Source organism: Palaemon carinicauda, chromosome 31 (assembly GCF_036898095.1).
Source record: "Palaemon carinicauda isolate YSFRI2023 chromosome 31, ASM3689809v2, whole genome shotgun sequence".
In the NCBI taxonomy this organism is placed as follows: Eukaryota; Metazoa; Arthropoda; class Malacostraca; order Decapoda; family Palaemonidae; genus Palaemon; species Palaemon carinicauda.
In genome coordinates this window covers 1,285,323-1,307,593 of record NC_090755.1, presented here as the reverse complement: position 1 = coordinate 1,307,593, position 22,271 = coordinate 1,285,323, and the positions used below count along the sequence as shown (strand labels likewise).

At 34.7% G+C, this 22,271-nt stretch overlaps 1 protein-coding gene across 1 annotated transcript in view; it reads right to left on the bottom strand.

Moving 5' to 3' along the window:
- Nucleotides 1-18,999, bottom strand: part of LOC137624229 (uncharacterized protein PF3D7_1120000-like) — a 147,872-nt gene extending 128,873 nt beyond the window's left edge. Inside the window, exon 1 of the mRNA XM_068354735.1 lies at nucleotides 18,889-18,999. Coding sequence (XP_068210836.1) covers nucleotides 18,889-18,910 — 22 coding nt within the window. The 5' untranslated portion in view covers nucleotides 18,911-18,999. The remainder of the gene's footprint in view (nucleotides 1-18,888) is intronic.
- Nucleotides 19,000-22,271: the final 3,272 nt, after the last annotated feature.

Sequence of the window (22,271 nt, the reverse complement as noted above, 5' to 3'; positions counted from 1 at the left end):
ATTGATCATATGTATACATAATCAGTCTATAGCATTGTCTTGCTTGCTAAGCCAATGTCACTATCCCTTGTCTCTGCTTTTTTTTTTTTTTTCTTATTTTTTTAAGACTTCCATAGAGATGCGGCGGAGTCTGACTTCTCTCTCATATCCCCCAAAGAGTATATTAGCCTTCTCTCTTCCCAAATTTTCCGCCCAGTGCTCCCCGTTATCGTGATTGACAGCTCGACAGACGATGGATTCTGCTGCTGCTGCAAGGCTTAGTGCTTTGCGCCTCCGTTCCGTTCTGTTTTTCCGAGCGTTTTGTGACTCATCGTACTTAAGGTGGAAGTTAGTTCGAAGCTCTGCCAAGGGAACTTCGTGATTTTATGAGAGTTGTCGTGATTAAGAACAAAGTTACTTGATGTTACTGTTCTTAAAATATTTTATTTTTCCTCGATTCCTTTCCTCACTGGGCTATATTCCAACTAGGGTTGTAGCTTAGCAAGTAATAATAATAATAATAATAATAATAATAATAATAATAATAATAATAATAATTAGTTTTTTTATACACTTTGAGGAGTTTTATAATATTTGAAGGATAAATGTACCCAATATTTACGTTGGTTGCATACCCATCTACAAATCCTTCGTGCATTGAAAAGAGTTATCGTACTTTAATTAAAACTGATTGTCTACAAATCTCTAACAATCTCGCGAAGAAGAAATTTCGCGAGTTCGTGGAAGATTTTTGTATCTAAGCTTGGAGTTCCCTTATGTCTGGGGTAAGGAATTCTCTCCTATAGAAAACAATAAAATTATTCTTCTGGTTTATTAAACTATACGGAAGTATCATGACTAGCACAAAGACAATTTAATGCCTACAGTGCTTCACTGTAAGTTCACTAAGGGCTCAAAGATGTTGGCTATAGCTATATTCTATTTGTGACAGTACTAACCCCTGATTTCCACAGAGAGAAAAGGTAGATGATTAAACAACTTAACGCAAAAAAAAAAAGGTTTCTAATCACATAGTTGAATCAGCGGAACTTCAAATGTTCAAACTTATAGCGAAAGTTTTTATGTTGAACACGCTAACATAAGTCTCCCTTTATAGTTTATGTATGACAGATCTATTTTGATGTTAAAATATTTTATCTTAATCGTTTATTTCTTCTCTTGTAGTTTATTTATTTCCTTATTTCCTTTACTCACTGGGCTATTTCATTGGAGCCCTTGGGCTTAGAACATCCTGCTTTTCTAATTAGGGCTCTATCTTAGCTAATAATAATAATAATAATAATAATAATAATAATAATAATAATAATAGTGTAGCAATGGGTCACGCTGAGGTCATAAGTACAAACATATAGCGTTGACAATATTCTTCTGAGGGATTTTTTTAAAGTTCACTTACTCTCTATGAACCTTCCTTCTTTCACAACTATCTCCGTTTTTGGAGTATTTCGACTTACAACAGTCACAGTTTGAACAATTCACTTATGGTTGTCATATATTACCGAGAGTCGCATGATAAGGACACACGGTTTAAAGGTCTAAGTGCCACTCATGAATGGCCGAGGCAAGGGGCAGTGACACTGGCTTATCAAGCAGGACATAGTCCTAGAGACTGACTATATATATACCTATACTCAGCGGCCAAGCAATGGCTGCTGATGACAAAGCAGACGGATCTATAGGGTCCTCCAAATCCTCCATCCTCAGTTCACAATGATGGTGCGGTTGCAACGACCAAAGGAACTAATGAGTTTGAGTTGGACTCGGACCCCAGTCGGGCGTTTACCAGTCAGGGACGTTACCACATCGGCCAGGAAGGAAAAGAGAAATAACCAAAGAAGAAATTGAAAATACACACAAATGCTAAACGAAAAGACGAAAAGGAAGAAAATTACTATATCATTAATATTATGCGTGAAGTCATCAAATAGAAATAACTTTTAACATCCCAGGAATAAGTGAGATTGGAAAAAAAATAAGATTTTGTTCAATCCTAACATTGTTCATAAAAATATCATATTTACATTTACCCTCTTTGTTTAATCAATCGTTCTCTTTCTTACGCAATTATTTTGTTGAGGATTGCTTTCCAATAGATGGTTTTTTTGGGAGTTTGTTCTGGGTGAATACCTACTACCGATAATACTACAAAATACAATAATAATAACAACAATAATGAAAATATAAACAATAACCAGAATCGCCAGCTTGACCCGTTTCACCTCCAAAATTTAATGGATTCTTCCGGAGCATAAACCTATTCGTTGTTAAAATTTGGTGAAAATCCGGAAAGAGGTTTTGACTTAATCCAGACAAACAGATAAATAAATAAATAAATAAATAAATAAGATATAAATAACTAAAAAAGCACTCTGAGAGTGTAGACCTCCGTCACGGGAGCTTGTTTTTCAAAACCAGCTTGCCTTTCCCAGAATCAATTCAGACTGTAGACGTATTTGAAGTCTGTGTGATAACCATATGCAAACTTGAGTTTACGGTTAGGGTTAATCCTGTCGACATTTTGCTCGAGCTTAACCTTTGATCCTTTGATCTAGGACTTCCAATATTGAATCATTTCCACGTCTCAACATAACAATTAACCCTAGAAAGTGTTCACAAAAAATCAAACAAATAAACAGACAAACGGACAAACAGACACACAGGAGAGGAAACATAACCTCCTCATAACCTCCTTGGCGGAGGTAATAACAGACGATCTGTAATGACAAAATAATTGAACACCACAAAGCGCAAAATCTCAAAGGTAACACGAAGGTAAACAACTAGATGCATTTGAACTGGCTGATTGACATAAATGGTATTTCCCTCAAGATTTACGTCACACTATTATTCTTCCCATTACTAAATTTTGCCCAGCCATTTCCTGAGCTGCAGCTCAGACGCCGAGTTTTATTGGTGGTTGACTGAAGCTTCCATATAGGAGTTAAGAATTATTTAGCCGTTGTTTCACAAGGGACGTGTATTCGCCCCTGTCTGTTTGTTTGTGAGCAACTTCACAGAAAACTACAGTACAGTATTGATATGGACCAAACTTGTGTACCACCCGTGTGTCACACGATCGTACATAGTAACATTTCTCTTTTTTGTATATATTATCCTTTTTTATCTTGGCTCTCCTCTCGCACTGACAACAACTTGTGTTAACCTGTCTGCCTACTTCATTGTTAACTGTTAACAGATCCGGTTGCCGGTTGGACAAGAAATAGCATATTGTATTTTGTGACCTTCTAATCAGGATTTAGTGAGTATATATACTCGATGTTTTGTAATAAAGTTACTCAGTTGCTTTCATCTCGTCTTTGAGTCACAACCTACTCTTGGCCCGTCACACTTTGTAGTCATGTTGGGTATGACCCAAGGATGAATCTGTAAATTTTGTAAAAAATCATAGTGCAAATACGCAGCAATACTTTGAATATAATCGAAATAAGTAAATTGCAAATATTTTGTTAGTTTGTTTTTTGCTTGTGAACAACATTACGAAAAAAAACACTGAACTAATTTCATCCAAACTTGGTGGACTTGTGGGTTATGACTTAAGGACAAATCCATTATATTTTGAAGAAAATACATCAAAGTACAAATATGCAGTGGAGTTAAGAGCAAACTAAGACTGCTTGGCATAGCGAAGGCATGCTCTTTACGGAGTGCCCTTCTAGTTACCAATGTCCTTATGTCGTCAAAAATATTGGGATTACTAAAGCAGGTCGATAGTCAAAATCCTATGTATTTTCATTCTCCATGAAGAATGGATTAGATTAAAAAAAATTTGGGGCACGTGTGCCAGCGCTGGTGCCAGGGAGGCATTTCAACGACAAGATTAAGTAAAAGCATAAGGTTAAAAGGTGACCTCAAAATGGTATTTTTGCGACCTCAAATGACATTTTTTGCGATCTTAAAAAGGGTACGATTTGCGACCTCAACAATGGCATATTTTGTGACCTCAAAAATGGCATATTTTCTGACCTCAAAAATGGCATATTTTGTGACCTCAAAAATGGCATATTTTGTGACCTCAAAAATGGCATATTTTGTGACCTCAAAAATGGCATATTTTGTGACCTCAAAAATGGCATATTTTGTGACTTCAAAAATAGCATAATTTGTGACCTTAAAATGGCACTTTTTACAACCTAAAAAGAGCACTTTTTGATACCTTAAAAATAGCACTTTATGCGACCACAAAAAATGGCACTTTTGTGACCTAAATAAACTTTCTTGTGACCTTAAAAATGGCCTTTTATGCGACCTTATTTGAGGTAAGAAAAAATATTAGGAGAGAGCACTTTTTACGACCTAAAAAAGCACTTTTACAACCTAAAAAAAAAACCACTTTTTACGACATAAAAAAAACACTAAACAGAGCACTTTTTGCTACCTTAAAAATGACACTTTGTGCAACCACAAAAGTTGCACTTTTGTGAACTCAAAAAACTCTTCTTTTGCTACCTAAAAAATAGCATGTTATTATGAGAGAGAGAGAGAGAGAGAGAGAGAGAGAGAGAGAGAGAGAGAAAATGGTCACTAGTATATCTTCTTGTTTAGCAAAAAAAAAATAAAGAGAAAATGTATATAAGGATGAAAGATGAAGACCAAATGTTAAATTTATAGGAATGTGAATTTTTCCATAATCTTAATCATTCATTTCCCTTGTGCTGTTTCCAATGCTAAAATAAAGATCTGGATTTATAGAACTCGAGCCAATAAGACCAGATTGAAGAAACCTAAGTCCGAATAGAAGGTGAATGGCAGATAACGACGGAGAGGATAAAAAACAGTGGCATAGTGATGGAGATTATTATTATTATTATTATTATTATTATTATTATTATTATTATTATTATTATTATTACTGTTGTTGTTGTTGTGGTTGTTGTTGTTGTTGTCGTTAGCTAAGCTACAACCCTAGTTGGAAAAGCAAGATGCTATAAGCCAGAGGGCTCCAACAAGGAAAAATAGCCCAGTGAGGAAAATAAATTATTGCTGATCATGGCAATACGGAAAACCCTTCCGCCACGTTCATGTATCCCCACTCAGAAAGATAGAAACTCAGATTCACATTCAGAGATATTATGAAATTATATTATATTACATTATATTAAAAGTATAATGTGATTGTTCAAATAACACTCAAAAGTAAAATCATGAATGGTTATTATCGAGTGAACTAATAACCAATAGATCTCGAAATAATAAATGCATATTTAGGCTTTTTTAACCACAAACCCATGTGAGAGAGAGAGAGAGAGAGAGAGAGAGAGAGAGAGAGAATCCTCGACGAAAAAGATATCTGTACTCCAATTTCATCCAGGTCTGCAAATCGAGAGAGTGGAGTGTTCCTTCCTGGATAGCAGAGAGAGAGAGAGAGAGAGAGAGAGAGAGAGAGAGAGAGAGAGTCAACCTCTCCCGGTTTTACAAATTTGGAATATATTGCATAGGGGAGAACGCTGTAATTATCCCTTTAAAAGTTTCCGTTCGAATTACAAAAAAGATTTAAAGAAACAATTAAAAAGAGAGACAAATCAAAGAAAGAACGAATTAAAACAAGAGATATTAAAGAGGGGCGATTAAAAGACAAAAGAAATTAGAATATGAGAGAAGAAAAATGGAATATGGAGAAATATGAAAATAAGGAGATGTGAGAAAAGTAGGAAAGATAGTATCGGAAGTGAGAAAAAAATATACAAAGCAAATATTTGTAGCTTGGCTGGTAATAATAATAATAATAATAATAATAATAATAATAATAATAATAATAATAATAATAATAATAATAATACTGGAGTGAAATAAGAGATAAAGATATGAAAGATCTGGAAAACCTTCTGTACAGAATAATAATAAATATGTATGAACAACCATCAAGTACTCTATAATCATACCACTGTTCTCTAGTCTTGGGTAGTGCCATAACCTCTGTACCATGGTCTTCCACTGTCTTGGTGTTGAGTTCTCTTGCTTGAGGGTACACTCGGACACACTTCCTATTTTATTTCTCCTCCTCTTGTTTTTTTTCTTTACTTTTTATAGTCTATATGAAAGATTTATTTTAAGGTTGTTACTGTTCTTGAAATATTTCAAATTGTTCATTATTTCTCTTCCACTTTATTTCCTTATTTCCTTTCCTCACTGAACTATTTTCCTTGTTGGAGCCCTTGGGCTTATAGCATCCTGCTTTTCCAACTAGGGTTGTAGCTTAGAGAGCAATAATAATAATAATAATAATAATAATAATAATAATAATAAAAGGTCCATGGATATGGATAATACAATCCTAATAATGAAAGCAAGGTTAAACATAGTCAAAATGAAAGCAAATTTTAGAAATGCATATATGATGTTTGTGACCTGTGTAAAGATATTACCGAACATTTACTTTCAGGACCAAAATTAGTTCAGAGAACAAGATATAAGTCTGGATACGTTGCAATCGGACCATGAATCTGAAAGGAGTGTAAAAATACCTCTATAGGCTACCAAAACTGATAAAAAGGTGTTATGCGAACTGATTTCAAGGTAAAATGGGATAAAATTGATACTTTGAGATTTTCATTAAGCCTTATTTACGGTTATGGGACAAAGCCCAATTATAATACTGCGTATAAACTTAGCCATTTTGCCCCTATCATATTAATTATTATTATTATTATTATTATTATTATTATTATTATTATTATTATTATTATTATTATTATTATTATTATTATTATTATTAGCTATGCTACAACCCTAGTTGCAAAAGCAGGATGCTATAAGCCTAAGGGCTCCAACAAAAAAAGATAGCCCGGTGAGGAATGGAAACAAGGAAAAATAAAATATTTCATGAACAGTAACAGCATTAAAATATTATTATTATTATTATTATTATTATTATCATTATTATTATTATTATTATTATTAGCTAAGCTACAACCCTAGTTGGAAAAGCAAGATGCTATAAGCCCAAAGGCTCCAAAAGGGAAAAATAGCCTAGTGAGGAAAGGAAATAAGGAAATAAATAAACGACATAAGAAGTAATGAAAATTAAAATAAGATATTTAAAAAAAAATTAACAACATTACAGTAGATATTTGATTTATACACTATAAAAGGACTTATGCAAGCCTGTTCAACATAAAAAAACATTGGCTGCAAGTTTGAACTTTTGAAGTTCTACTGATTTTACTACCCGATTTGGATGATCATTCCACAACTTGGTCACAGCTAGAATAAAACTTCTAGAGTACTGTGTAGTATTGAGCATCATGAAGGAGAAGGCCTGACTATTAAAATTAACTGCATACCTAGAATTACGAACAGGATGGAACTGTACGGGAAGATCTGAATGTAAAGGATAGTCAGAATTATAAAATATCTCATGCAGCATGTAAAATGAACTAATTATTACCATTATTATTACTAGCTAAGCTACAACGCTAGTTGGAAAAGCAAGATGCTATAAGCCCAAGGGCTCCAACGGGGAAGAATAAACCAGTGAGGAAAGGAAATAAGGAAATAAATAAACGATATGAGAAAAATAAAATAACTATAAAATAGTTTAAAAACAGTAACAACATCAACACAGATATGTCAAATATATACTATAAAAAGACTTGTGTCAGCCTATTCAACATAAAAACATTTGCTGCAAGTTTGAACTTATGAAGTTCTACTGATTCAACTCACCGGAAGTACAAATGAATCGTTTTTTTACAATATTGATCTTACTTACATTAATATCTATCATTGATACTATAACTAATATTATCAGAATGGCTGGTGATGTCCACGAAATAACAATGATAGAAGAAGAAAATCAACGAGAATTTCATAACAACTGCAACGTAGTGGTGTATAATCAGAACTATATTGAGTCAGGACGTTTCGTGACTCATCAAAACGCAACTTTCCTGTTTACTTTAACAAACTGTTCAGACCACATGAGGAAAGAATTGGGATAACTTTGACAAAATTCTAAGCATTTGTAGAATCCTACCAGGAAGATTTCAATTCTTTCAATTCAAAGTTTTCTTTATACGGGTCTAGTAGTAGGCCTATAGCTGCTCAATTTACCGATCATTAATTTTTTTTCCCGCAAGTAAAATTATTTATCAATTACCGTGGGTTGAGACCGTTTACCCATATCTATAGGTAACAAGTAGCCAAAAAAAATAAATAAATAAAAAATACTCGTAAACCTTTGTTGTTTACTAAAGATGGTGATGGTTTAAGTAGGCCTAGTTACGGATATGCATATGCCTTACATTAGTTGTTTAAGCCTAAGAATTCAATTAATCAGGTAGGCGTAAGTCAGTTTAGCCAATATGGGCCTACAGTGCACAGCCTACTGAATGTTCAATCATTCCGAGTAAGTTGTCACACACACACACACACACACACACACACACACACACACACACACACACACACAAATTCAACTGTGAGTGTGGATAAACCTAACAGCTAAGAGATTGGGCACAAAGCTGGAATGAACCAAGTAGGAATTAAAGGAGGTAAAGTGGAAGAATAAGAAGAGGGTGTAGCAAGGGGTCGAAGAGACACTGAAAAATCTTTAGTGGTGTACCGTGTTGGTGTACACAGTGCACCACGTGTGGTTAGTTCCCTGGCGACATTTCTCTCCCCGCCGCACCAGGTCCACCACCACCACGCATACAGAAAATTACTCGAAGTGACCGGGGGAGACCCGTCTGTGTTCTTACCATGATTAGATTAGATTATGGAGTGAAGGCCGTAAGTCTAAGCGCTGGAACTTATTTCATTTACAGTATTTCGTTAAAATTCTTGCTATTTCGTAACTCATTAGGTTACCTACATCTAAAGTCTCATTTAAAAGTTCTGAAACGATCATATCTTCCTAAATGGCATTTCCTCCTCATATGGCCGCATTGGGAACATCAGACTAGACTGAGGTCAATAAATAAGGGACTATAGAAATAAGCCCAATCTCGGGAACTAAATCCTACTATTTCTAATATAGAATTGTCAGTCTTATTTGACAGAGCCTAATGCTAGGCAGATAATTATATACCTTCAAAAAATTACAAATTGATAGCAACGACTGAAACAGTGTTTGGTCTAGGAAAATTAAAAAAAGAACCTGCCTTTGCGGAGTCAGTTTCTGAATTGTTATCCTTATATGTTTGGGTCTGAAAATCCTAATCAAGTAAATTAAATAGAAAATATTCATGTAAATATACGATTATGTATATGTTATAATTGTAAGATTGTAAATGTAATTTATATTTCATAAAAAAAATTTAAAAAAAAAAATCATGGCACTTCGCTCCAGCCAAAACACCGGTGAGTTGCCGCTACTGTAGACGAAGCCAAGGAGGACTGAGCCTTGGATAGGTAGATGCCATAGCCTCTTCCGAATAACTTAACTGTATTAAGAATCGAGAAACACCTACCCACCCACCATCGACCCCTCCTCTCTCTCTCTCTCTCTCTCTCTCTCTCTCTCTCTCTCTCTCTCTCTCTCTCTCTCATCCAAGTAAACAATGTAAAGAAGTGACAAATGACAGAAATATACAGATTCCCACTGTACTTCTTGAACTTGCAATTTCCTTCTGTAATTATCGCTATAAACTTAGCCATTTCACCATATTGGCTTTTCAAATTATCTCGAAAGTTCACTTGCATGATCAAGTGAGAGGGTATAAAATGAAACTGAGGAGCAAAACAACCACGGCACTGGAGACAGACTGAAATGTCCAGCATTCCAGCATTCAATGGGCCGGACAAGTCACTCTGTATGCCACGCTTTGTGTTAATTTCTTTTATTTTCTTTTCTTTTTTCAAACACGATTTCAAGACTTTCCACAGATAATTTTTCGAACTCAAGTTTTTTATTGTACTTATTTAAGCCTATTGCAGCAGCAAGGGTACGCGCACACTCTCTCTCTCTCTCTCTCTCTCTCTCTCTCTCTCTCTCTCTCTCTCTCTCTCTCTCTCTCTAGAGATTTTCTTTAATCATGTGAGCTAATAAACGAGAAAAGTTTATGAACAAACGAATCTCTAGATAAAAGTCGCATGTTATTATTATTATTATTATTATTATTATTATTTGCTAAGCTACAACCCTTGCTGGAAAAGCAGGATGCTATAAGCCCAGGGTACCCAACAGGGAAAATAGCTCAGTGAGGAAAGGAAACAAGGAAAAATAAAATATTTTAAGAAGAGTAACAACATTAAAATAAAAATCAATATAAACTACAAAAACTTTAACAAAACAAGAGGAAGAAAAATAAGATAGAACAGTGTGCCCGGGTGTACCCTCAAGCAAGAAAACTCTAACCCAAGACAGTGGAAGACCATGGTACAGAGGCTATGGCACTACCCAAGACTAGAGAACTATAGTTTGATTTTGGAAGAGCTGCTTCCCAAAGCTAAAGAGTCTCTTCTACCCTTACCAAGAGAAAAGTGGCCACTGAACAATTACAATGCAGTAATTGTTTTGTAATCTCAGTGTTATCAGGTGTATGAAGACAGAGGAAAATGTGTAAAGAATAGGCAATGGGGAAAATAAACCGTAATCAGAGAGAAGGATCCAATGTAGTACTGAGTGGTCAGTCAAAGGATCTCATAACTAGCTGTAGTATCTCAACGGGTGGCTGGTGCCTTGGCCAACCTACTACCTATAGAGGTAACTTTTCTGTTGTGATAGAAATTCCTGTGCTGATTGAATAGACTATAAGGATTTAGTGAATAGAAAAGATAGATGAGAAGCAAAGATGAGTTACAAGAATTGAATGCGTTAGAGTAAATTTGAAAATGCTTCTGTAATTAAATGCTAAGGACATAAGGTCAATAAAAAGGAGAAAATGTAAAGACACCAGGAGTTGATAGGATTATAAATGACGTCCTGTAAGATGGTGTTTTCAGTGAGGTTGAGGGAAAGGTTGAAAAATTATTATTATTATTATTATTATTATTATCCATGCTACAACACGTTGAAAAAGTAGAATGTTATAACCCCAAGGGCTCCAACAGGGAAAATAGCCCAGTGAGGAAAGGATATTAAAAAACAGATAGAAGAGTGGGCCTAAGTGTACCTTTAAACAAGAGAACTAATCCATGGTAGGCTGCTAAGGCTATGGCGCTACGCAAGACTACTGAACAATGGTTTGATTTTGGAGTGTCATTCTCCTACAAGAGCTGATAACCATAGTTATGGAGTCCCTTCTTCCCTTACCAAGGCGAAAGTAGGCACTGAAAATTAACAACTATGGCAAGACCTTTTGGAAGGAAAATTGCTGGTGAGGCATTGAACACAATAAAACCAGTATCACATTGAGTGTCAGAACAATGCATAGCTAAGAGAGAAGCTACCTCATAATGTCAGGAAAATTGTGTAAACAGACGAAAGAGAATTCATGCAACAGTCCAAGTAGGTAAATTAGGTAGAGCGGGAAAACCTTATCAGGATAGGTGCAAATGGCCCAAAAATGAAACCTAGTATCTCTGGAATTCTGAATCTTGGATGACTTGAAGGCAAAGGTAAGTGACAGAGAAATAGATAGCAAAGTTAGTAGGTATTGGATTCTTAGGTGTATGAGAACGTAGTTAAATCGTATCGTGTTTAGAAAGTGGATTTGATTTTGAATTAAAAGGTTTACAAAGAATATTATTCTTAAGTATAAAGAGAAAAACTAATGGCAAGGAAAACCAGATATATGTTAGTGTAAAGCAGAAGCAAAATTAGGTAAGGCTAGAAGTAGGCTACCTCTGATCATTGACTGGCGTTAGAGAGGAGAGATTCAAGCTTTTGATGTTAATGTAATATGAAGCAAAATTGAAAAGAAAGGGCAAAGCTATATGATAGGAGAAAATGGATGAAAACTGGGCTATGGTTAAAACATTGAAAAGAAATGACTATATAAATAACATGCAAAATCAAGGTGAGGAGACAAAATAATCAGGGAGTGTTTCTGGGTAGGCCTATATGAGAGTAAGAATTGGAATTGGAAGCATTAGTGTTGATGAAGATATTGGAAGATTGGTGAAACTTAAAATGATATCTTTTATATTCAGTTTTGGGGTGTAGGAAGTAATTGTGTACTGATGATTTTGTACTATATAAAGATAAAGGTGATAAAGACATCTCTCTAAGAATTACTGGAGCATAGGCCTACAAATACCAGACAAGGTTGACAGTAGGATTTTGATTGAGAAAGTGAGAAGTCAGAGAAACTTATGGAAAGAGTTGTATGGGAATAGAAAAAGAAGAGGGAGTGTCGCATGTATTTGTAATGAGACACCGTGCAAAGTTTGAAGGCAAAAAAAAAATATGTGGTATATTTGGACCTAGAAAAACTAATGATAGAATCGATAGAGAGGCAATCTAAAGGGTGTTGAGAATGTAGGGTAAAATAGAAAACATTTTTGAGGTGGTCAAAAGTTTTTCGTTATAAGAGTGAAGCAGGGTAAAGTGTATAAGCAGAAAAAAAAAAACCCTTTCTTGGTGAAAATTTAAGTCTGAGAAAAGAGGGTAGTCTACTGACTTCATGGCTATCTAGAAAAAAACGTCAAAGAAAGGACGGTTATTATTATTATTATTATTATTATTATTATTATTAATTGCTAAGCTATAACCTTAGTTGGAAAAGCAGAATGCTATAAGCCCAGGGGCTCCAACAAGGAAATTAGCCCAGTGAGGAAAGGGAACAAGGAAAAATAAAATATCTCAAGAACAGTAACATTAAAATAAAATATTTTCTAAATAAAATATAAAAACTTTAACAAAAGAAGAGGAAGAAAATTAGAGAGATTAGTGTGCCCAAGTGTACCCTCAAGCAAGAGAACTCTAACCCAAGACAGTGGAAGACCATGGTACAGAGGCTATGGCACTACCCAAGACTAGAGAACAATGGTTTGATTTTGGAGTGTCCTCCTGGAAGAGCTGCTTACCATAGCTAGAGTCTCTTCTACCCTTACCAAGAGGAAAGTAGCTACTGAACAATTACAGTGCAGTAGTGAACCCCTTGGGTGAAGAAGAATTGTTAGGTAATCTCGGTGTTGTTAGGTGTATGAGGACAGAGGAGAATGTGGGAAGAATATGCCAGACTATTCGACTTATGTGTAGGCAAAGGGAAAGAACCGTAACCAGAGAGAAGGATCCAATGTAGTACTGTACGGCCAGTTAAAGGACCCCATAACTTTCTAGCGGTAGTATCTCAACGGGCGGCTGGGAGTGTCACATGTGTTTGTAATGAGACAGCGTGCAAAAAAAAAAAAAAAAAAAAGTGGTATATTTGGACCCACAAAAACTTATGATAGAATCGATAGAGGCAGTCTGAAGGGTGTTGAGATTATAGGGCAACATAGAGAAATTGGTGAGGTCATCAAAATTTTTTCGTTATAGGAAGAGAAGTGTATAAGCAGAAAAAAAAAAACTTTCATGGTGCAGATATGAGTATGAGATAAGGGTGTAGTCTATTGCCTCCTTGGATATCTAGGAAAAAAATATTATGGATGAAATGATGAAACGTCAAAGAAAGGACGGTTGATGTAGCATGATAGAAAAAAGCGAGTGATGAATCAAGAGTGGAATATTTGTGAACATGATAATTTGATGCTTGGAGATAATAAAGAGATATGAACTGCAAAAAACTAGGAAACTAGAAGAAAGTTTGGATGTGTTTTAGGAGGCGATATTTAGGAGTAAATAGAAATTAAGAGTTAGGTTTGGAGGATGAAAGGAAACCCAACATAAATGGTAAAGTGTCAGGTGAAAAAATTAAACTGGTTGATCTTTATAAGTACCTAAGCCTAGGCATATCCGTGGAAAAAAAATGTTGACAAGATGAGAAATCAGGTGATTCTCAGAATGAGGGAAGCAAGATCATTTGCATAAATTGTTCAAAAGATTCTAAAGAACCTTGAAAGTCTGAAAAAGACAAGGAAGGAAGGAATGGATGGAGAGACTGCTGACCAATCCTACATAATAATAATAATAATAATAATAATAATAATAATAATAATGGAATTAAAGTATGGATATTTACTGCAAATAGAAAAAAAAAACCTGCTTAGGGTGAAAAAATGAAATTGTGTTTTATGCGAGTTGTAAAAAGAATTGGTAGGGTTGGATAGATGGTGGATAGATATAATCATCACTAGCCAAGCCTGGTTTGGGAAAAGCAGAATGCTACAAGCCCAAGGGATCCAACAGCTAAAGCAAGGCAGTGGGGAAAAGAAATAGCATGTATATATATATATATATATATATATATATATATATATATATATATATATATATATATATATATATATATATATATATATATATATATATATATATATATATATATATATATGCGTAAAAGTCACAGGAAAACGGGATGCTCAGATGCAGAACAACCATAGGGAAAATGAAAATACGAAATATACGATTAAGTCCTGACCAGTTTCGTGATACTTCTTCAGAGTCCTCTGAAGAAGTATCACGAAAGTAGTCAGGACTTATCGATTATTTCGTATTTTAATTTCCTCTGTGGTTCTTCTGCATATATATATATATATATATATATATATATATATATATATATATATATATATATATATATATATATATATATATATATATATATATATATATATACGGTATATAGATTTTGCATGATCTTTTGTGCTTGAATTGGTCACAATTATATAGTAATGTAGATCCTGTTGTCCCTTTGAATGAGAATCTAGTCAACATAATTGATAGGCGTATCCCTTCTCGTGTGCTAAGGTACCGAGTGAAGGACAAACCATGGTTCAATGATGATTGTAGACGTGCTCATTTGGAGAAGCAGGAGGTATATCATCTTTGGAAGGGTAGCAGATCAGATTTGACCTGGAACAACTATACTCAGCTTCGAGCTTTTGCTCAGAGAGTTTATGCCTCAACTGAAAAGGAGTACAATTTAACCATAAAAGAAACCCTTTCTGGTACAACTTAGGAACATAAATGGTGGTCTACCCTTAAATCTGCACTCTTTGGTGTAGATGCAACAGTTCCTCCTTTACTTAAACCAGATGGCTCAATCACTCACTGTCCAAAGGAAAAGGCAACCCATTTGGCTGATGTTTTTGACAGTAAACAGTAATGAAAAACTTGAACTTCTTCATCCCTGTTTTCCTGAGGCTAAACTAACTAGTTTAGCTTTTCGATCTCGTGAGATAAAAGCTCTGTTGATGGACCTTGATGCTTATGGAGGTGTAGACCCAAATAGTATTTTTCCATTGTTTTTTGTAAAGACAGCAGATTTCTTAGCTCCAAAGTTATCTGTTATTTTGCGCAAGTTAGCAAGAACTGGAGCTTTTAGCACTTGTTGGAGAATTGGTAATGTTACTCCTCTATGTAAAAGTGTTTGTGGTAGCTCAAGTCCCAATGATTACCGCCCAATTTCCATAACTCCCATATTATCTAAAGTTTTTTAATGTCTTCTGGCAAAACGTCTTAATAGGTTTGCTGAAGGTAATCATCTACTCCCTAGTTTGCAATTTTGTTTTCATAAAGGCCTTGGAGCATGTGATGCCCTTCTTACAATCTCCAATGCTGTACAGAAATCCCTTGATTGTGGTCAGGAAGTTCGTATGATTGGCCTTGATTTTAGTGCTGCATTTGACTGTGTTAATCATGAGGCCCTTGTTTTCAAACTCAAACAGTTGGGAGTGGGTGGGTCGTTTCTTAGCATTATTGTTGATTTTTCAAGTAATAGATCTCAAAGAGTTGTTGTTGATGGGCACCATAGTGAGTATAGGAATGTGATATCCGGTGTTCCACAGGGTAGTGTTCTTGGCCCATTACTTTTCATACTATATACACATGTGGTTTGGCCTAGAAAACAAGCTTGTTGCATATGCAGATGATGTTACTCTCTATGCATCAATTCCATTCCCTGAATGTAGATCTGGGGTTGGTGAATCCCTTAATGGAGATTTAGCTAAAATTAGTGCATGGTGCAAATTATGGGGTATGAAGTTGAATCCTAACAAAACTAAAAGTATGATTGTAAGTAGGTCAAGGACGGTGGTTCTTCAACATCCGGATCTCAGTATTGATAATGTTTCTTTAATATTAATCTTTGGCGCCGTCGTTTAATTAGTTCATTATGCATGTTGCATAGGATTTTTCATAACTCTGACCATCCTTTACAATCAGATCTCCCTGGACAATTCTATCCTGTTCGTAATACTAGGCAGGCAGGTAATTCTAATAGCCAGGCCTTCTCCATCATGAGGCTCAATACTACACAGTATTCTAGAAGTTTTATTCCAGCTGTTACAAGTTGTGGAATGATCTTCCTAATCGGGTAGTTGAATCAGTAGAACTTCAAAAGTTCAAAGTTGGAGCAAATGTTTTTATGTTGACCAGGCTGACATGAGTCTTTTTATAGTTTATATATGATATATCTGTTTTTGACGTTGTTAATAGTTTATATAGGACATATCTGTTTTGACGCTGTTACTGTTTTTAGAACGATATATTGTTAATTTATTTATTTATTCATTAATTTCCTTAATTCCTTTCCTCACTGGGCTATTTTTCCCTATTGGAGCCCTTGGGCCTATAGCATCTTGCTTTTCCAACTAGGGGTGTAGCTTGGCTAGTAATAATATGTGTATATATATATATATATATATATATATATATATATATATATATATATATATATATATATATATATATATATATATATATATATATATATATATATATATATATATATATATAAATACATAAAATCGAGTGTGTATGAGCATGCGCACCACATACTAAGAAGCGGGAGTAGGCAAGTGAACTAAAGTAATAATTATCTAGTCTCCGGTGCATCCGAACATAAGGAAACAATGTAGTTTTATGTCATATTTATTAAGTGTCCATAAAATGAAAGGCAACCTTCCACGTAGTTATTATTTTCCCTATACTTTTCCCGTTCGATTTGAATTTAATACACTCTTAAAATAAATTAATGAAAGAATATCGGGACAGGATCAGCAAATAAAAGGAAAGATGTGAGTCTTCGAAAAGCCGATGCTTAGTTAGGATAAACACCTCTCTCTCTCTCTCTCTCTCTCTCTCTCTCTCTCTCTCTCTCTCTCTCTCTCTCTCTCTCTCTCTCTCTCTCCAACCGTTCTTACGCTACTCATCATTATCAATAGGACTATATATAACTGACGCTAAGTTTCATGCATTGCACTCTCGAAGGAATGGACACGTACACTAAAATATAAAAAACCTCAACTTTATACCAACCCAGAAATCCTTACACAGCGAACGAGATAGTGTTACCTTGAAGTTCGAATTTGGAAAAAACATAATTTATAGATGAAACAGAAAGGTACAGAAAAAGCCACGAATGAGTAGGCATTGGCAACAGTGTCACACATACCAGATACCGCCATTGGTTGTGAGCTGAATGACAAAGATGTCTGAAGGTAAGTTTCAAACTTAGGATATCCATGTAATACGAGCTTCATCTAAACCCACAAACGGGTGTGTTTGGAACTAGTTTGGACCGGTCTCCTGCGATATAACCGTTTGTTTACATTTTGGACACTGCATTCCTCATCGAGCGTCTCTCTCTCTCTCTCTCTCTCTCTCTCTCTCTCAACTTGATAATAATTGTCTTCATGGCAACGATGATAATTCAAATAACATCCCCTCTTACCACATTTTTTTATATTTATGAGCAGTTTTAGACAATAAAAACTTATTTAATTAAACATACAAACTCAGACACAAGGTTTATATATATATATATATATATATATATATATATATATATATATATATATATATATATATATATACTATCACATCACTATAATACTCAAGCCTACCTTTTACAATTTGGATACCTACGATATTTTTAGACATCACCAATAGCGAAAGTAATGAATATTTTCTACTAAATGGCAAAGGGAATAGAATATATTAAAATCTGCAAGCTGTAACGTGCCTTTGAGATATGCAATGGCGACCAAACACTAATTTTTTGCTGACGCAAGTCTGTTGCTAGAATAGAAATGAAACGCAATTACAGGCAAACGTGACTACTGGGATGCACTCGGTCAACTCCCAAAAGGACTGAACTTGCCAAACGAATGGAATTCTGTTAACGTGTCAAATGCATATAACTAAAACGGACACTGAACTTGTCAAACGAATGTTTCATTCGTGTTGAAGTTTATGCATAACTTTAGAAATGACAGCATGCTTCTAAGTACAAACGAACCTGGGTAATACAATAAACCTCCAATAAATGTTTGGTAGATGTCAGGGAAATTTATCGTTGTTCTTTCGGAAATCTATACTTGGGTACACTTCTTGAATTATAGTTATGATCTTCTTTAACAATTCTTCATATATAAATCTTTAGCAATAATTTGTATCTACCAACGATGTCTTTCCTTTCACATATACAATAGTCAACATATTACGTAACATTACTAAAAACTGTATTTACTCGCTGTGACACGATTACAAAGTTCCCATAATACTATAATATCCAACCATATTGCGCTTACAAGGACAAATACGAGGAGTCTGGATAGGCCTAACTACGCCCAAGTTACTCATTAATGGAAAAAATAGATGGGTTAGACATTTAATGATCCGTTTGTGTACTGTAGTTTTAATATTTCTGACAAATTAATTCATATAATAAATGTCTATAACACCCATCATTTCAAACTTTGAGATGTACCCTAGGCTAAGACCCATTAGCCTAACCTATCATAGGGTCTGAGCGGAGGCAAGACGAATAGACCCATAGTGTAGACGTATGATACACTGAAACATAAAGGAGCTTTTCTAACATTTGAAAACTATGAATTTGGGTGTAATTTACCATAATATACTTTCACGGTCTCGCCTACCTTGTCCTCGAGTAGTCGACATCAAGGTCTATGGAGGTAGACATTACAAACGTCAAAGGGGAACTATGGGCAACGTAACTTGACACAACACTTTAGGTAAATAGACTGAGAGTCTGGACCTGAGTTACAAGCCCAACTGCTGAAGTCGGATAATAAAACTAAGTTCACCATACAATCATTACACACTGTACGATTTTATAATACATGAAGTATGTTTTATTTAATAACGCTTTTCAGTGTATAAATGGTAATATGTAATGAGTATAAGCAGAACTAAGTTTCCCATGCTCATAACAGAGTGCGGAATACCTTTATATATAGTCCATTTTATGGCGACCTCTGATATGTGAATTGCTGGTATAAAAAGAAAAAAAAAGTTATGTTCCTGACACAACTGCCAAAACAGATCTGCAATTACTCACACGATTTAACCTAACTTTATCAGCCTTATACACTCTTAGATGCTAATGCCCTGCAGAAACAGATTTGATTAAGAAGAGTGTTCTACAACTTTCCTTGCTGTTTTTGGCATGTATACGAAATATTTTAGCTCTTGTGTTTCTAACGAAAGTGGAATAAACTGATAGGTTATCATATTCAAGGCCATAACTTTGAAATTAGCAAAATTGTTTATATGCCTACTCATAAAGCCCTGGTCTGATTTCAGGGTGAGAGAAGAACGAGAAAATTCAGTTTCACTGAACACTATCATTTTATACCTTCTTCTATAACCTATTAACGAAGAGAGTCAGATATGGACCATCAGGAATATGTAATTTATCATCTCTGCAATCATACTAAATAATGGCAAAATAGTCAGTTAATTTGTTGGCTGTCTAAATATTTGTCTTTTTCTATCAGACAATCGCTTGCACAGTCAGTCTCTCGCAGGGCCCCTTCTAGGAATCCATGCGCTATCTAGGCCTAAGTTTCAAGTAGGCCTACAGCCATTTTGTCGTGTATCTAAGAGCATGTAAAAAACTGTATTATTTGAAATTTAACGAAAATACTCTTCCTGCGCATTCGTAGATATTAAAAAGTAACAACATTGTCAGCTTAAATTATTAATATTGTACACATTTGCCTGTTAAAGCTACCATTGTTTTGTATAGGAAAAAAAAACACTAAATTCTATTTTCATAAAAATATATTCCGCTATATCGGAACAATTGCCGCCATTTTTTTTACCTTTTTGGATAGTATTTGTGTTTCCCAGGTTTTCACTGCAGATTGTGGATGTATCAGACTAAACCTACGAATTTAGGCCACTGACTTGCGATGCCATTCAGCGTCCATGTACAACTGGGGAACGCCTCCAATGCGAAGTTTCATTGGGAAGTTGAAAGTATACGGATTTGGATAGCAAGATACTGTAGAAGGAAACGTGAACGGAGGTATGGTAAGGTCAAAATCTGAGTGCAGCTATACAGTAGGGATGAAAAGATCTGTAACTTGGACTCTGAAACATATACAGTATCACAAAAGAGAAAAATACCCAAGAGAAAATTGATTTTACAGAAAGTACCAGATTATACTTGATTCTTTTACTACGGTATTAACAGAATGGCTGTCATATACTGCTAAGACAATATTTGCTTCTGCCCTTACTTAGCAAGACTAATTATATTGAGATAGATCTGAATATACTATTCATATTGATACTATGCACGATGTGAATAGGTTTTTTTTTAATCTTTTTCTTGTAAAGGAGGTGAGATGTCAATGTTATTGCCTAGCCAGATCTGAGGGAAACTAAAAGAAAACGGCAAAGGAAAATGTTATAATCTTGAGTTGCAGTAAAGCAAATACATTTGTTTATTTTTGTTAGCGCAACTAAAGTGTCATCTACTTTAATGTTATAATAATTTAGAAACTAATTTTATAGGAATCATCCCTTATCGTATATTGCCCTGTTAAAATTTTTATTTTATTTTCTATTTTTTTGTAAACTACTTTGGTGCCAAAAGTAAATACGAGAAACGAAGCCATGTTTATTCATCCTCAACATAGAAAATCACTTCTATATATCTCAGGACCTCAGCGTGACAATAAATATAATGGGACTTAAGTAGTTCAAAGTAGAAAATTTCAGATAAAACTGAAGCAAGGACTAACACACTAAATGAACCACAGTTCAAAACTGACTGATTTTAAAGGAAATACAGACTAGAATAAGTAAAAGATAGTTTTCATAAGATTTTCACAAGCAAAGTAAAACTCAATATCTTGTTTAAGTGTTATTCGAAGGATTTATTGCACACTTCCGTATTTATCTGATTCTCTGCCTCCATTTGCAGCTCTCACCCTCCCATTTTTCCTAATTCGTGCAGTGTCCCTTATTATATTAGAAGTGTAGCCTAGCTCTTCCTTCGACGTTAAACCCATTTTTCCTCATTCACCCCACTTATTTTTCTTGTTACTTTAGGTCAATGCTAGATATTGATATAAGATTGCCATTTCCATCGGCCCCTCAAGTATGAAAAAAGGAAATTAATTCCCCTACCATGCTGGAGAGGAGTTGGAAACCCAAACAGTTGTGACCCTGAAAAGGCGTCAGCTAGAAGTTGCAGTGTGGCACCAACACCAACAATTGCCGCTCCCACTTTCTCTTTACTAAGGTACCCTAGCAACGAGCTCTGAGTGTAAGTGTGACTACACACCCTCCTCGGTTGCAAATAGATGTATTACGTCACACTCACACATAGTTATCTCTATCGTGTAAAGTCTGCACAAACTAATACGTGGTCTGTAACTTTTGAATTTTTGCAGAATTAGTTTTTCTTATTCATTTTGTTTAGACGAGCAGTATACACAAGCATCATTAATTGTGGACGGAAGTGACTTATTATAATGATGTGTAGATAACGGCATGTCATGTAGCTGCCAAAGAAGTTGCTGTCATGTATAGCACCTGGTTTTCAAGTAAACAAAGCTCTAAATATTGATACAATGGTAACGTATCCACAGTTACGATGAAACACCAAAACTATCATGTTTTAGCGATAGCAGAACACTCGTGCATAATATAGGAGTTCGCTGAGAAAATGAACGTTTTTTTTCTTGCTTCGATAGCTTAGTTTATACTCTAATGGCTGAATTTATTGAGCCGTGGTTTAGACAAAGGAAACTTTATATATATATATATATATATATATATATATATATATATATATATATATATATATATATATATATATATATATATATATATATATATATATATATATATATTGCGCCTAGGTAATCCAATTGGGTGTCTACGAATTTCTTAGAACATCGATAATTTAATGATGTTTAATTGGAACAGTTAAATACGATGTCAAATACAATATATATATATATATATATATATATATATATACAGTATACATATATATATATAT